At 44.7% G+C, this 15988-nt stretch overlaps 1 protein-coding gene and 1 long non-coding RNA gene across 6 annotated transcripts in view; one reads left to right on the top strand and one right to left on the bottom strand.

Annotated features, from left to right (window-relative positions):
- LOC118168781 overlaps window positions 1-8398 on the bottom strand; it is a 22363-nt gene extending 13965 nt beyond the window's left edge. The window contains exon 1 of the long non-coding RNA XR_004751790.1: window positions 8226-8398. This is a non-coding gene — a long non-coding RNA (uncharacterized LOC118168781). The remainder of the gene's footprint in view (window positions 1-8225) is intronic.
- Window positions 6091-15988, top strand: LOC118168778. 5 transcript variants are annotated; one of them, XM_035329346.1, is made up of 4 exons: window positions 6091-6135; window positions 10929-11032; window positions 11291-13360; window positions 14850-15988. In XM_035329346.1, exons 3-4 carry the CDS (start codon window positions 13145-13147, stop codon window positions 15372-15374), a joined length of 741 nt encoding a protein of 246 aa, XP_035185237.1. In that variant the 5' UTR covers window positions 6091-6135; window positions 10929-11032; window positions 11291-13144; the 3' UTR covers window positions 15375-15988. The 5 variants fall into 5 exon arrangements, with proteins under 5 accessions (XP_035185237.1, XP_035185239.1, XP_035185236.1 ...); XM_035329348.1 differs by having other exon boundaries at window positions 6102-6135; window positions 12876-13360; XM_035329345.1 differs by lacking the exon at window positions 6091-6135 and adding an exon at window positions 8739-9117.

Genomic DNA, 15988 nt, shown 5'->3' with positions numbered 1-15988 from the left:
GACCAACCAATGTAATTGGAAAGCAGACATGCTTTGGGGATCATAAATGCTCCCTGCAAAACTTCTCCCTAAAAAATCAATTTCAAATTGAAATTCCAAATTTCCTGAAATGTCTGTTTTATTTTATTTTATTTTATTTTATTTTATTTTATTTTATTTTATTTTCCACAGTGATGTGAGCTGGCCTGATATACTGCATAGTTTTCCTCCAACTCCTAACCTTCCTTTAAATCCTTAGCTCAGATCATCACAGCTGCAATGTTACTGCAACAATGACAAGATTAAATTCTACAACATTTGCCACTGGTTTTGCAGCATGTTAGTGGGCAATGACAGTCTGGTAGCTTTATGTAATTCAGAAATAGTTCTCAGCTAATAACCTACAAAGATTTTCTAGGCACGGAAAAGAACTATTATCACAGTGAGAAAAGAAACAGACGTTTCACGTTTGTGCCCAGGGCTCAGAACTCTGCCCGGGCCATCACAATAGCCATTTCAATGTACAGATACTATGATGATGAGATCAGAATTACTGGATGTAATTCTACTCCTTGTCTGACACAAAACTGACCTTCTTCACTAGCCTTTCAAGGACTGACAATATAAATAGTTTTGCTGAATCTGATTTGGGCAATATAATATTTCTGTCTTGTTAACATCACACAGTTTGGTTCACTTTCTTTTTTTCCTAAGGTATAGTCCCTGAGAGATTATCCTGAAGACTGATCCTACTGTACTTATTGCAAGCATGTACTGTCTTTATTGTTTCCTTGTACAGTTGAAATATACTGCTTACATCTCAAGGACATCTCTCTGTTTCTTTCCGGGATATGGTAATTTTGCTTCACAAGTGTATGGATTTGCTGTGAAAAATCCAACCATAGTCTACATAGCAAAAGAAGAAGAAGGAAAAAAAAAATAACAAAAAACACCACCAACAATGGGTCATTTGTATGGTGTATCTTACAGTATGAGAAAGAAGTCATGGCTACCTCTGCCATTAGCAATCTGTGGCATTAATGAAGATTACTTCCCACAGTAGATCTGAGAGAAAGCAGACACAAATAGAAGGGCCCTGTACAGTTACATTACATGGTTCTCACTCCCTGGGGAGCCAAAGGAGCAACCTGGCAAAAGGACAGCAAGAAACATCAAAGCCCCAGGCTCTGCTTACAGGGAGGCTGCCAATGCAAAGGAAGAAAGGGCACCAAGTGTTCCAAGGGTGATCCTCCATGACCTGAGCCAATTCTCCTCCATGACCTGAGCCAAAAGCATGTCATAATTCATATATGCCTCAATTTTCTCACTAAAATTCTTACCCTTTTTTCTTTTGAACCTTTTTTCTGTGTCATATGGTGCCTTCCCATTGTTACCATGTCTTCTTTATCCTTTCAGTTGTAGAGTACTTCTTTGTTTCCCTTTTGTGTCTCCCACCCTTCCTGCTGAAATGCCATCCTCAGCTATGCTCCACCTCACCTGGATGCTGTCCCACCTTCTCAGGCACTTCACCATTTTGTCACAGCCATCCTGCTGCTATTTTTCTGAGCTGCATCAGCCTTTCCCACAAACCTCCCACAGCTGCCTTCTCTGAAGCACCCCCAAACCCTCCTCAGCTGCCGGCTTTGAGGTACCTCAGCGCTAACTGCGAGCACAGCCACAGCCTCCCCTGAGGTACCTCAGCATTTCCCACCAAAGCTTTACCATTGTGTCCTCTAAGTCACCTCAGTGTTAACTGCCAAAACACTGATGCTGCCCGGTCTGAAGTATCTCAGTGTTTCTGTAAAACCTCCTGCTGTCCCCATTTCTGAGGTAACACAGCATTTCCTGCCGTACCCTAGCCTGCCCTCTCCAACTTCCTCAGCTTTTCTCACTAAAATGTTGCTGCTGTCTTCTCTGAGGTCTGCCAGTGCTTCCCACCAAGGCCTTCTGCTCTCCCCTTCCTGAGGAACTGTCAGGTTTCCTGCCAAAACGGCATCGCCGTCTTCGCTTGAGTTACCTCAGCTTTTAACTGCCAAACTCCTGGCACTGTCTTTTCTGAGGTGTCTCACTGCTTCCCTCCATGCCTCCTGCTACTCCCTTTCTGAGGTACCTTTGTGCCTCCCATCAAAATGGTGCCACACCACCCTTCTCTGAGGTACCTCAGCCTTTCCCACCAAAACACTGCTGCAGGGTGTGACCTGCCAAAACACCAGCGCCGTGGCTCCCTGAGGAACCTCGGCATTTCCTGACTGAATGCTGATGTTGACCTCTTGGAGGTACTTCATCAACTCAACTAAAACTGTTGCCCTGTCCATGCTTGGGGTTACCTCAGTGCTTCTTGCCCAAATATCTTCTCTCTGGCTTCTTTCCTAGCCTCTGCGCAAGAGTCACCTCAGGGCTCACAAACAGTCCAACACTGTTCCTTCACCCGTACCTTCAGGTAGCCATGGGCAGGCTTTCACCTCTCCACAACCCCGGCATGGCTTCCCACCTCGAGCCCATTCCAGCTCCTTCTACAGTGCCATTGTCCTTTTGTCCCCCAACTTGCAGGACAGAGGTACGTCCCCATGTGCCCTCTGGCAGCTGGGACACAACCGGTCTGGTGCGCCATGCCCCTCCTGGGCCACCCTCAGCATCCGACTCCTTATCCTGGAAATGAGGCAAGCTGTGGAAACTCGCCACAACATGCAATATATTCCCACAGTTTTGTTTGTTTGCCTGTAACTAATGCTTGAGCTCACTGCAGTGCTCCTGTGGGAGCAGGAGGCCTCATAAGGAGTTGGGTGGATTTCCCCAAAGCTGGTATAGCTTCAAAGGGAGAAACCTACAAGGTAATGGCATTTTTTATTCTGTACCTGAATGAATAACAAATAAGTAGTTTCATCTTGTTTGTATTATCATGGTAATTAATAATCTGTATCGTTCTATTAAAAAATATTATTATTTTTTGTATGAAACTGCTCCCTCAGGACTTTTTTAGGTTCATGTTTGTCCATAAGCACAAATAAACACACCCATTTATGATAAGCTCTTCTGCTGAGATCCCCAGTGACTGAAAAGCATTTGTGCTGCTGTTCTTTTGGACATCGCAGAAGATGTGAGCTTCAGTCCTTTTAAGTAAATAAGTATGCAGCTTTGATTACATTATTGCATTTCTGAGGTAATTCAGCATGAAAAAGGCCAGGCGTGACACAGAGGAGGATTCCTTGTCAATCACTTAAACAAAGGCTGTCCTTTTCTTTCAGGACGGGGATTTCATCCCCAGAAGTGAAACAATACATTAAACTAGTATTTACAAAACAGCCCTTGTACTTCAGAGATCTGCCAGAAGTTAAAGCCCAGTCAGAACAGATGGGTCACATCATACCCTTGATTTTAGAAGGATGCTCCCACATACTATATTACTTGTCTGTCTCACTTAGTTCACCAAATAATTTGGTTCCAAAGGGCAGTGCCGAACCTCAGTCAACCCTGACAAAACTCCGTGCAAGACAGGGAGGCTACCCAGCGGTGCCATCCGAGCCTGCGCCTCTCCAACAGCCGCACCATTTAGCAGGGCTTTGGTCAGCCTCCAGCTTCCCATCACAGCACAACAGCAACACTGTCCTACGGAGTGGAAGATACTAGTCAGAACATCGACAACACGGGAGGCTTCGCAGAAAGTGTGTGAATCATTGCTTGTGCTGGTGAGCTTCTTGGGAACTGAAGCAATGAGGATGGGGCAGACACTCGGGGCTAGTAAAGTGACTGTTGCCTTATGAAGAATGCTTTAAAGAAAGAGAAACTTTTGCTTGGATTTTTTTTTTGTTTGATTGTTGTTTGTTTGATTTTTTTTTTTTTAAGTGAGACTGAAAACTAAATTTTCAGTCTACCCCTGTTGTAGCTGTACTGATATAGATGGAGCTACAGCAAAGGTACGTTTAGCTCTGCCTTGCAGTGAGTCATCAATGGGAGCCTGGACATGCTGCAGGTTGCCACTGCCATGGCTGGATTTGCCAGGTATTTTTTCCAAATGCATGTTCCACCAAGTCACATTTACTTCTACAGATAACAGCACTGATTTAAATGTGATTTAATCAGGTGACAGATTTTGCATCTGCTGTAGGTTTCATTAAAATAACACCATTAATAAATTTGCATTTTAGGAACCTATCTTAGATAAGATTGTTTTAATTGACAGACACCAGAGATACAATCTCCACCACTACATTAGTGCTGGGATTGTCCAGAGGCTTAAACAGTCCCTAAAATTGTAGCTGGAGGCAAAGAGGGATTTTGTTAAATGCCCTTCTCTCTGCGCTGGCAGGCAGAAGGTTGTTTCTGCCTCATGGCCATCATTTATACATAAAATCTTGGAAAACAGTCATAAGAGAGTGGTGCTCAAATCTCAGCCAGAATCATGGCAGATGCCTCACTGAATGCCAAGTAATGGGAAAAAAAAGGAAAAAGAACACATAATTTTTAATATCCTGCCAGCACCTTCCTGTGATACCTCCTCTGCCCCAGAAGAAGTTAACCATTGCCCTCTTACAGAGCTGGAAACCTTTTTGGGGTCAGAACGCTGCTTTGCTCTGAGGTTTGCATGGTCTGCAGACAGCAGGAGCCTGCATGAGCAGATCGACTGCCCGAGTTCCCCTGGCTCCCCCAGCCCTCCCCTGGGTCCTCTGGGTCCCCTGAGTCCCCTGGCACCCCCCAGCTCCCCCTGGCTCCCCCCAGCACCCCCTAGCATCCCCAGCCCACCGCAGAAGCCGAGGAGCTGCAGCAGGAGGCTCTGTGGTGCTGCTGCCCAGGCTGCAGGAGTGGGGGAACAGGGTGCCTTTGGGGTGCAGGGGGAGCTCTGGTGATCCATGACCTGTCCAGTGATCCGTGACCTAGTGATCCCTGTGTTAGCCCAATGTCTTTCAGGTTGTGGGGTCAGGTCTGGTTTCCCCTCACATTCTGGGAACACCAAGGGGTGTTACATCCTCGCCTGCCTGCACAGGGCTGCTCAGAGCGCCCCTTGTCAGCCATGGGGAAAGGCTTTCTTAGTGACGACTGTTGGGACGTGATGTCTGAAAGAGCTTCCAGCCAGGTGAGTTTGTATGCAGAGCTTCACCTCTGGCTGACCTGGGCAGCAGAAGGCCCACAGATGCTGCCTGTGGAGAGAAGGGGATGCAGCTAAGGCATGCTGGAGCTGAAACACCACCTCAAGCCCCCATTTCAAGGCCTGTAGCTGGCAGAAGGATCCCACAGAACCAGCTGAGGTCACAAGAGACAAGGCAAGGCAACTTAGCAGCACAGGGGACAGCTGGAAGGAAAGCAGTACACCAAGACAAGATATTTCTGAAGGATTTTGCCCATGTTCAGGTGTTATCCATACCGTCTCACAGACCTCAAAGACAACTCAAGCAAAACAGAATCCACATGGAACTAAGGAGCTGCCTGATTTTAATACCTTTTTGCTGGCTTCCAGCTGCCCTTTTATCACTCCTTTTCCTGAGGATTTGGCACAGGGGATCTTCTGCTTTCTGTGGGAAATTATCTGGAGGGAGTGGGAAAGGAAGAGAGGTGATAGTCTTGATGATCTTCTCTGAAGCTGCTCTCCTGCCCACTAACAGAGAAAGCAGACAACCAATATCTTCCTGCTCCAGCTAGGCAGGAAGCAGTTACAGCAGTATTGTCCAAGAAATGACATTTTTCTGGATACAAAGGGAGCAGTCCTAAGCAAAGCAACCTGCATTTGCTAATCTTGCTCATCTCTCATTTTCTGCCTGTGATAGCACTGATAAGAGTTGACATCATGGATGGGCTTGCATTGACTTGTGAATACTGCCCTGATACTGCAGATTGCCCTCTATTAGCTTCTATCTAAAGAGACAGAGCTGCAAGCAGAGCTGTTTCCAGGATGTGCAGAATGGCAGGCACTCACTGCATACATACCTGGGGAAAAAGAGCATCGCTTGTTAGAATATCCACCTGTTATCACTCATGTGACATGTCAATACTAATCTCTCTTTGCCTTCCTCTTCGTAGCAGCAATTTCTACAGACAGCCATGGTGAGGCAGAGGATTAATACTGAGCTCACGTACTGCTAACTTCACTCTTTGCAACCATTTTGTACGGGCCTCAGCAAGGGTGGAGTAGATGGAGAGCTTGTCAGAGCAGCAGAAGCTGAGGTAGGGAGTCAGGTCTGTCTGTGTGAGAAGAGAGAGGACCTAGGAGGCAGAGTGTGGAGGGAAGATGGAGGGGAAGTCGGTAGGAATGGAGCTGATGGGAGGAAGGAAGATGATGTGTTGGTATCTGGGCTTGTTACCAAGCACAGCATGTAGGCACAGGGAAATATTAAATAAATGTCACTGAGCAAAAAAGCAGGTAGGGAATCAGAACAGCTGTGAGGAGGTGAGACAAGAAAACACCGGTGTTTTGTAGATTATTATGCACTTTCCAAAAAGAGATTCAATTACCACAGCTAAAAATACAGGGATGCCAGAAGGTGTTCTTTTCCCCCTCTTTTTGTTCTGCACTGCTGACGTCACCTTGTGCAGCTGATAAAGCTGTCAGCTCGTCATTGCTCTGATGTTTTGCAGCTCGTTTTGTCCACAGAAAGCAACACCCCTAGCTGGTGAGGGCAGGAGGACAGAAACACTGCAGTTCTGAGCCTGCTGAGGCACCCAGCCGAATGTGGGGAGGTTCTGACACCGTGCCTCAGCGTGGTTAATCTCTTCGGTTTGTAGCTCAACACAGTTCAGGTAGAGAACACAGACAAAAGGAACGTATCTGGTGGAGCAATCCCCGTGTCACCACATTATGACTTTTAATATGATTTTTGTTCTATTTTTTCTCTACCCTGCTAATTCCTCCTCCTGCTTTAGAAGTGTCAATGGGATAAAGGTGGGCAGATGAGGCGCTGTGGGATAAGCGCATTAGCTTAATGCTTCTGAAACACCTGGCAGTGTCAGCGCTGTCATTAAGTGCTCACCTGTAGCTTCCAGAAGTAATCCCTCACAGATGGAGGAGGTGGCTTTTATACATGTTAGAGTGCCTTCCTGGAAGATGTGGAGTGTTGTAAATGTGCTAAAAAACTCCCACCAGGGTCAACGGGTTCAGGTGAATTCATCCTTAACACAGGCAGGCACAGGGACACTCCACTGCGAGCACCGCTGGCCCAGAGGGATGAGCGCTTTCCTTGTTGTCAGTCACCCAGCCAGGAAGCTCAGGAACATGTACTCAGACAGAAACAGGAAAAGAGACAAAGAAAGACAGGCCCCGAGATCCTCATTCAGGGGAATGCAGTGGCAAACCTCACGGCTTCACAGCTGCTTTACCCCAGGACACAAAGGTTCACACCTGTCTGCTCCATGCGGGATACTCACATGGGAAAGTTTGTCCAGAAGGAGAGCAGAGTACAAACAGGAGTGTTAATCATGGACACCCACAGTAGAAACCTGCTCCCAAGGTCAACTTGACATGTCCTGAGAAACATGGATCTTCTCGTCTTGCAGCTCTGCTCTTAGATTGCACTCCCTCTCCCAGGAGTGCGGCTCTTGCATGCATTATTCCTTGTCAATCTCTTTTTTAACTTAAATTATAATGCTCTGCTTCCTGAACTCTATGCATCCCTAATCTCTTTCCTGTACAGTCAATTTTAAAAAAGAACCAGAAGCACTGAGAGACAGAAATGTAATTGTGGCTCACCCCAGCCAGTGAATGTTTGCTCCAGGTCTAAAGCTGGTGATTAAGACAAAAACCTAGCTATGTGGGCCAAGAGTCTGGTGAAAATCCAGCAGTAAACACGCCATGTGAGGCGAGTTTTTGACATCTGCAGACGGGTGCCATCTGTTTCTTCTTTTAAGAGTATTACCCATCTAATAAAGGGCAAGAGATGTATGGAACTTGGTCCGAGGTCAAAAGAGTGCGAGTGAGATCAGAGGTTTGATTGCCAAGTAAAATGGGTGTATAGATTCTCTCACACACACACACACACACACAGACACACACACTGCCTTTTTTGCAAGTGGAGGGGAGGTACGGGCAGAAGACACACAGTCATACCAGCCAGACCTGGGGGAAGTCCGAATGCAGAAGCAGTGATACAGCTCAGGCTTCTTTGAAGGGCTAGACCAAAGCCTTTTCGAAATGAGGAACCGAGCAACCTCAGAAGCCATAAATTTTGAGTCAACTGTTTACAATTCTACTTCTGCTCCCACATGGCCACCCCTCATGTCTGGGCAAGGAGCAGCTCACTGCTTCTCTTTTCAGGACATACCTCACTCCCTTGCTTACTGGTAAAGCCTGGTCATTTCCTCGGTCAGTAAGTGACGGGGCTGGCGCCTTGCTCGCTCCTCTTTCCCACCTCTCTGCATTGCTTCAGGCCTCTCGGTGGCCAAGCGAGCGTCAGGAGCGTGGGCTGTGTGTGTCCTGCTGGAGCTGGAGGCACATTTAGGGTACTTTTCACAGTTTGACAAAAAAATTAGAGACTTCATGTCACGTAATACTGGAGCACTCTGTGTCAGCTCAGTGTAGGAAAGCTCCTGTGCTAAGCTCTGGTTTATGCAGCAGCTCACAATGGTTTTGCTGAGCTGTGGGTTGTTTCGGTGGGACTGTTGTTGGTTCTGAGCGTGTTTATAGTACAGGACAGTGTACCGTAGCAGAGACATCCCTTTAAGAGCAAGGCAGAGGGGTTTCACTGTATTCACTTTGTGCTCTTTGTGAATCTGCTTACACACCCACTCTCACAGGAGAGCAGCAGTGTTCCCCTCCTTCTGGATTTTGGTGCAGCTTTCATTTTTTGATTCAGGGAATTAGATGGAAACATCAGGTTTAATTTGAAAAGAAACAGCAGCAAATGTCCCTTGGTTGAGGTTAGCTCTAGAAAATGAATTCAACATCACAGAATGTTTTCAACTTTCTATGCCATTTTTAGGGTCTGGCTCATGATATTTTCAACGCATGGGCCCTTCAACCGGTCCTTCACTTCGTGAAGCAGCTGAGGTCCAGCTTCCCCTCCTTTCCAGCCTACAAATTATTTTTCTTGGAAGAAAAACATCACAGATCTGAGAAGTTGCACTTCCATTAAAGAAATTGATCCTCCAGCAGTTCCCAGACCTGCCACACTGGGGATTTTTGTCAGCCAAAGCAGCCCATGCTTGGACTGGCAGGTGAAGGGTATGGCAGCAGCCTTGCTCTCCCTGCTGCACACTGCACGGAGACAAACCAAGGACGAGGCATGGGGTGAATGCCAGTGGTATTGAACTACTAGAAACAATGTTATACAAGGAAATACGAGCAAATATTAAATTAGTGGCAAATGTGGTCACAGCGAGTGTGGGGTGGGTGAGTGCGCAAGCCGGAACACAGCAGATTTGGGACTCTGACCATTAAGAGAAGTTAGACCACATTTGCCTGACCTGGGTGCCTGCTTTGACAAAATGCCTGGTTCTGGGGATGAAGGGACACCATGCACCTTAATGTCAGTAAGAGCTCAGCACATCCCAGTTGCAGAAGTTACTCTGGTGTAAACGGTGGAGAAAGAGGTTCTTGTTTGTTGCATGTAACAAACCTTCACGTAACCTTCAAAGTGTTGTAGCTTCATGAAGCTAATACTCTGGGAGTCAACTGATGCTTTTATAACACAAGTTAGATATCTCTAACCAGGACATAGCCACTACACTGATAGAAAATATCATTAAATAAGCTTAACATCTCTTTTTGCCACAAGGAAATTTACTCATTTATAAAAACAATGTGACACAATCTACCTGTAACCTGCTCTTGGGTCTGGTTTTGGACCCCACATCCAGTTTTGGATTTGGACTTGTATTCTCTGTGTCATTCAGTGGTACTTTCAAAAACCAAATTTATCTCTTTTGCAGTTTATGATTAATTAGCAGTGTTATAAATCATTCACCTAACATAATACGAAAAGTTTGGTTATAAAAACAGACTAGTTCTTAGTTGCTGAAATGAGTGCGGAGAAAATGCAAATATTTAGCAAACGTAGAGGTCACAGAAAGGCAAACAATTCCTCGCGTGATTTTTCTTTTGAGGTATTTACACCCAAGGCAGAAAAACAGATTCACAGCCACAACATGTTCATTCAAACTACAGTAAGCAATCTGAGCTTATCTAACTTGAAGAATACCAAAAAATGCAACTAGCCATTATTAAAAAAAAAAAAAGGAAAACAAAAACTTTTTAAAAGAGTAAAAATGTTAGGATATAAGGTAGGTAACTACGGAAACCTACACGCTGCTGAAAGTCATGTTCCTTTTCACCAGAGGATCAAAGGAAAATGTAAAGTTTCATGTTAAATGGGACAAAGAGCTTTGCTGATGAGAGAAGCACGTCGGCCCCACTGCATGCAGTAATGACATGGTACAAGAAGGAACGAGAGGTTATAAAAAAGCAATCTCCGTGAGCTCTGATTTTAGGCTGCGGGAGTAGAACCAGAACCTCCAATTAAAATGGGAACGTGGGACTCTGTAAAGCTCCACGCGAGCGGCACACTGTGTCACATTCTCATATTCATTAAGCACAATGAGCAATTACAGATTAAAAGCTGCTGGTGTCTCACTTCAACCAGGCAAATGCTTTCCGTGGAGAAGAGGGAATGAATTTTGTTAATGAGGGGTTTTCAGGCTGCAAGTTTAAATGGAAAGAGGGAACTCTTTACCGTGTCTACAATAACCGGTGCATTTACTGGACCCCTGCAAAGCCTGTACACCTACAATATGTCATCACCGCTCCTAAAGCAGCTCTGTCATAGCAGCTGTTTTGCACAGTTCTTATTTCTGTGAATCAGATGACCACTGTGGGCAGTACCATGAATAAATACCTTGATCTGGGAAATAATAAAGCTGTCACTAGCAAAATTGTGAAATTAATTTGATTCTTTTTTTTTTTTTTTTTTGGTTGATTGGTTATTTTATTTTATTATTATTATTATTTTTTCTGCCCCTTCTCTGTACAGGGTAAGGTGTATTCTGCCACCAGTCACATTTCACACTGCACTTGTCTCTGCATGGTTGGAGCAATGTAGACTTGGATGTGGTGACTTGGCACGAAGACTCACAGGTCGGACCCAGCTCCTGCCTGGCCGTGGTGAGTTATTGATCCAGGTTTGCGTGGAACATATCTGAAAAACAACATTGTCTCAGAGATTGTCTGAGAGATCTGGGAAGGAATAGTAAACAAGGTGGTGGCTTTATTTATTTTTTATTTTTTATTTTTGTTTTGTTTTGTTTTCCCTCCTGATAAATCACACCAGGAAAGACTTTTAGAGTGAAATTTGCTGCCAGGAAGCTTTGTTAATGCGATGTACATTTCTCTCAGGTACTACTAGCAAGGCCACTTGTGCTTACGTATTAAGGTACCAGTACGTAGGCAACAGTGCAAGTCATCAGGGCTGCATCAGAGATGACTCACTTTTCTACTAGTTTGTGAGCACTGTGACATCCCTACATGCAAGTCGTTGCTGTCAGCCTCATATCTGCGTTTGTGTGTGGCTCAGGTGGAGCTATGGACACAGATGCTGATCCACGGTATGCTGGTGAGGGTGTCGCTGAAATGGTCATTCATTTCGAGAGTTTTCATAGCTGCCTGAGAGTCATTTCACGCCCAAAGCAAAAATGCCAGAGCCAGAGCTGGTAATAAGTGATGTTGCATGTGCACATTTGGATGTGGAAGGTGTGGATGTACCTGTTTACGTGAGCTCTTTACTTACGCCTGACCTGCTTTTGTCCAACAGTGAGGTGGGCGCCTGCGGGTTCTGCCCTGAGCCTGCCAAGCTGCCATCTGCCAGACAGGCTGGAGCAGTAACCCAAATCCTGCTGATGGTCTCGTGGATAAGATCCAAAGCTCTTTACAGCTCACGGTCAGTGCTCTGAATACATGGATGCAAATATTTATGGACACCCTGGATGGATATGGATTTCTAGCTCATGCAGGATATATTTGCATGCACATATTCAGAGCATGTAAATCCCCTCTCTGGCTACCTTTCACAAGCATCGGTGAGCACAGCAATTACGCCCTGGCACGTGATGGAGAAGAGGCAGTTCTCCCACTCCCAATGTCTGCATGCAGGCTGGCTGCAGCAGGGCACTGGAGGGAGCTGCTGCCCTCCCAGTGGCAGGAGACATCCGCTGATGCTGTGGGCTTTAAGCAGCCCAGTGCTGCCAAAGTTATCAATTCACCACTTATTACAGCTACGTACATTTATCTGTTTCTAGTGATGATACCGCTCCGGTATCTGTAAATCAAAACTATGGAGCTGTTTCCCTGCTCGCCTTTCCTCTATGTTATTTAGGTTGTGAGCTGTTCAGGGCAGCTAGTGTTTCTTACTGTGAATATTTTCATGGCTTTGGCTGAAAGAAGTCTTGCTCTTACCATGGTCTCTTGCCAAGCTGTTGCTGGAGCCAGGCTGTTTGGAGGCCATGCATCCCTCTCTAGATATATAAGACATGGCTACACAAACAGCAAGGCAGTTGGGTCATCTCCTCAGATCTCCAGGGCTGTAGCCCGTCTCCAAGCACAATGAGGATGCCTAGAAGCATAGAATTTCTTGGAAGATTTGTTTATTTACTTATTTTTAGTTATAGCTGTCTACACTCTCTTTCTTGAGCTGTTGGTTGTGTTGACTTACTCACCTTTTGTCTCTCTGAGCAAAAGCCCTTAATGTTTTTTTTTTATCGTGGAGCCCCTGGTCATAAGGCAGGGATCTGCCTGCTCCAATGTAAGGCAAGTGACGACTCTTTCGTGCAGGCTGTTGATCTTCTTTAATTGCTGCTGCGTCAGCAGTCACATTAGGCTGTCTGAGAGGACAGCGTGAGACTTTATTGACAGAAGGTGCAGCTTTGTAATCCCTGCAAATCCCTCCTCACCTGAGCCCTTTACGTTCATGGTCTTAATTTACCAGCCTTCCGTGAAGAGCTTTCAGAGGATAAAAGCAGCATTAATGGCTTGAGAGCTTCAGATGTCAGTGAAGGCATCACTTGCTTGCGATCTCTAAGAACCCAGTTTCACAAGAGACATACTGCTCAGAGCTTGGTCTTCTGCATCTGCCGGTACTCAGCCCCACGGATTGTCCAGGCACTTGCTGGTATGAGATTATGCATTAGTGGGAAACTAGCAAGGGAATTGTTCTCGAATACAGATTGCTTCTAAAAGTTCCTGAATCGCATTCCAATGGAGGGACCTGCCTCAATGATGTGCCTGAGAACTTGCTACATAAAAGACTGTAAAACATTTAATTTCAGTGAAAATCCAGCTGACCTGGGACAGTCTCATCTCTCCAGGAACTGCACTTGCTCTCGTAAGACCATGAAACAAAAGCGGTCTAACAGTGTTAGCATGTGTACCTTGCCCATCATCCCAGAGTACCCAGGCTTCCAAGACATTAAGGTTTGTATGCAAAACCTCTCTTTGAAATGTATGGTACCTGCTACCTATTCTGCTCTTAGAGTTATTTCCCTGCTTCCTGGTAAATTGATATTTGATATGATAATAAGTTTGGGGCTATGTTTTAGAAATAGAAAAGCAGAACTTTAAAGAGTCTGATACCTTATCAAGCCAAGAATTTTTAAATATTTTTTAAGGTTTGAATTAGGAAGGAAAGATTACTTTTTAGACAAGTTTTAGTGTTCTTCAGTTACCTAACTTACTCCAAAAGCAAAATCATTCTAGGCAGGATCATTAGTTTTGCTGGGTCCCTTCCAGAATGTGATGGAATAGTGAGAGATCAAAAACTTGATTACTTTTCAGTTTACATGTCATGTCCAACCCACTATTCCTGGTTTGTACTCAGTGTTTTTCATTCTTCGCTAGTAGGCAACTTGCCAAATGCTGATGATGGAGTGCCCTGCTGAGACATTGCTGGGCTCTGAAACCAGATTTGTGGCAGAACCATTAGCAAGTATCTAGACTTAATGAGCAATTGTGAAAAACTGCATGAACGATCATTTTCTTGATACCAAAGGCATTGTCAGACATAATAAACGAGTGCAAAATGCTCCGTGGTCCTGCTGTGGAAGGTTATTGTCTACATACAGTAAAGTTTTTATTGATTTGAAACAGTAATATAATACAAGCAGTTCTTCCTTCAAGCTGAACAGCTAAGATTTTGCAAAGAAAAAGCCATGGTCCAGTCTAACTTGGCAAACAGAACCCAGCTGTTGTTCCTGCTAGCTTGATACAGGCTGGGGTGTCTTGGAGTAAGTGTGAGGAAGATGGAAATGGCAGAGCAGTAACTTGGAGAACCCCGGGGACATTTAACTGTGGACATGGAAAGGCAATCTTTTACATGGTGAATTTCTAGCAAACTTTTTGGCACTCATTGATTTCCCTCACAGTCAATAAAAAGACTCACAGCACGGGTGTTCCCCTGAAATCAACATAAAGACACCCTCTGATGTCAACGGGGCTGGAGCAGGCCTTCAACTATTCAAGTAACTGAAGTATTAAAATGGTTCGTTAGCAGGCAGAAAGGCATCCTATGATAGGAAAGGAGAAGAAAATTTCATGCATATCTATGACATGCTGCAGGGAACTAACAATAAACTTTGTAGTTTTGGGATGTAGAAATATATGTGAAAATTGCAGTTCTGGGAGTAAAGAAGGACAAAAAAAATCATACATTTTTATCATGGGAAACAGCAGCTACAGGCTAATGAGATTTGGAAAGGATAAACTTGAACTTCTGTTCATACAGGCAGGTGAGAGATTCTAAATTCAAGAAATTTAGCTTAAAAACCTAAAACTTTCCACAGCAACTCTTTACTCTGTGGAAGCATAAACTTAAGATCTTTTGCTACTTAAACCAGCACAATTTAATTCAGATTCCCTTCTCCCTTCTGCCCCAACCCTGCCTCTCCCTTCCCCCTATTTTAAACAGTTATCAAGAAATTACTCAGACACTCCAGCCTTCAACCAACTTTTCCAGGCTTTGGAAGGAAAGAGCTCTTCATCACAGCTGAACAGCTTTCCAAACAAACCTTCATCACCCCATTGCTTGGGGGGCTCTTCAAGAGGCTCCTTGAAAGGCAACCCAGCAACCAGCAGTGGCTTCCGTGACAAACCACTGCAGGAGTATTTCAACGAGAGGCTAATGGAGCTCAGGAACTATGAAGGTAAGAGGTCCAATAGGAAGACAAAAGGATTTGCTGACAAGAACCAGAACCCCTTCCTCACCCGCAGAGGATCTCGGCGCAGAAGTAGCTGCAGTGCTGTGGTAATGATTGGGCGTAGCAAGGAGACAGAAGAATCCTGCAGCTCAGCAAACCAAGACAACAAGAAAGTGATGGAGCACAGTGATCCAAAGGAAACCCAGAACGTCCCGGACCTCTACAAGGGTGACTTGTTGGACATTTTAACAATGCACATAGCTGCTCCCCTGGAAGCGTTAGTGCAAAAAAACTAATACTGGAGCTGTTTACAGCTACTCCTACAGTCCTCAAGATGCAGAATTGTTCCTGTTCAGTACTCTGTTCTGACTTAAGTAGCTCATGTGTGTTAGTTCATTCTGACACAGAAATATGTTTGTTTGTGGGACAAAATGTTCTCTCATATTGTGTTCTTGATTGACATTACATATTTTTGTTTTCAATTATTTTCCTCAAAGAATCAGTGAAATTGTGAAATAGTCTTAAATTACTATACACAGAGAGCAGTGTTCGAAACGCATGCACATATTATTGAATTCTTAAGTTGCCTTAAAAAAAAAAAAAAAAGTGATTTTCATCAGTGGAACAGATTGGTTTCTTATCGGCAATGTGCATTTTCTGTTAGCTAATCTGAAAAAACACCACCACTGTGTCCTGTCAATTTACTTTACTTGTTTTAAGTCTTGCTTTTTTATTGTATCACTTTAACCCATTTCATTGCTGTTCTGTATGGATGCAAATACTTTATGAGAAATGATTGGTTTTCTTTTGTGGCCACGTTGTATCACCAGGTGGATCGTTGTAGCAGTGTCTGGTGCATGAAAATGCAAAGACAGATGTAAGTTTTATTTTTAAATCTGATCAGCCATTA

This window comes from Oxyura jamaicensis, chromosome 6, assembly GCF_011077185.1.
Source record: "Oxyura jamaicensis isolate SHBP4307 breed ruddy duck chromosome 6, BPBGC_Ojam_1.0, whole genome shotgun sequence".
NCBI lineage: Eukaryota > Metazoa > Chordata > Aves > Anseriformes > Anatidae > Oxyura > Oxyura jamaicensis.
The sequence above is the reverse complement of the archived record's forward strand: the minus strand, read 5'-3'. Positions and strand labels throughout refer to the sequence as shown.

Coding starts and splice junctions, on each gene's coding strand:
- LOC118168778 (XM_035329346.1), top strand. CDS start 13,145: ATGGAGGGACCTGCCTCAATGATGTGCCTGAGAACTTGCTACATAAAA. Junction 13,361..14,849: donor CAGGCTTCCAAGACATTAAG/GTTTGTATGCAA, acceptor TATTTTAAACAG/TTATCAAGAAATTACTCAGA.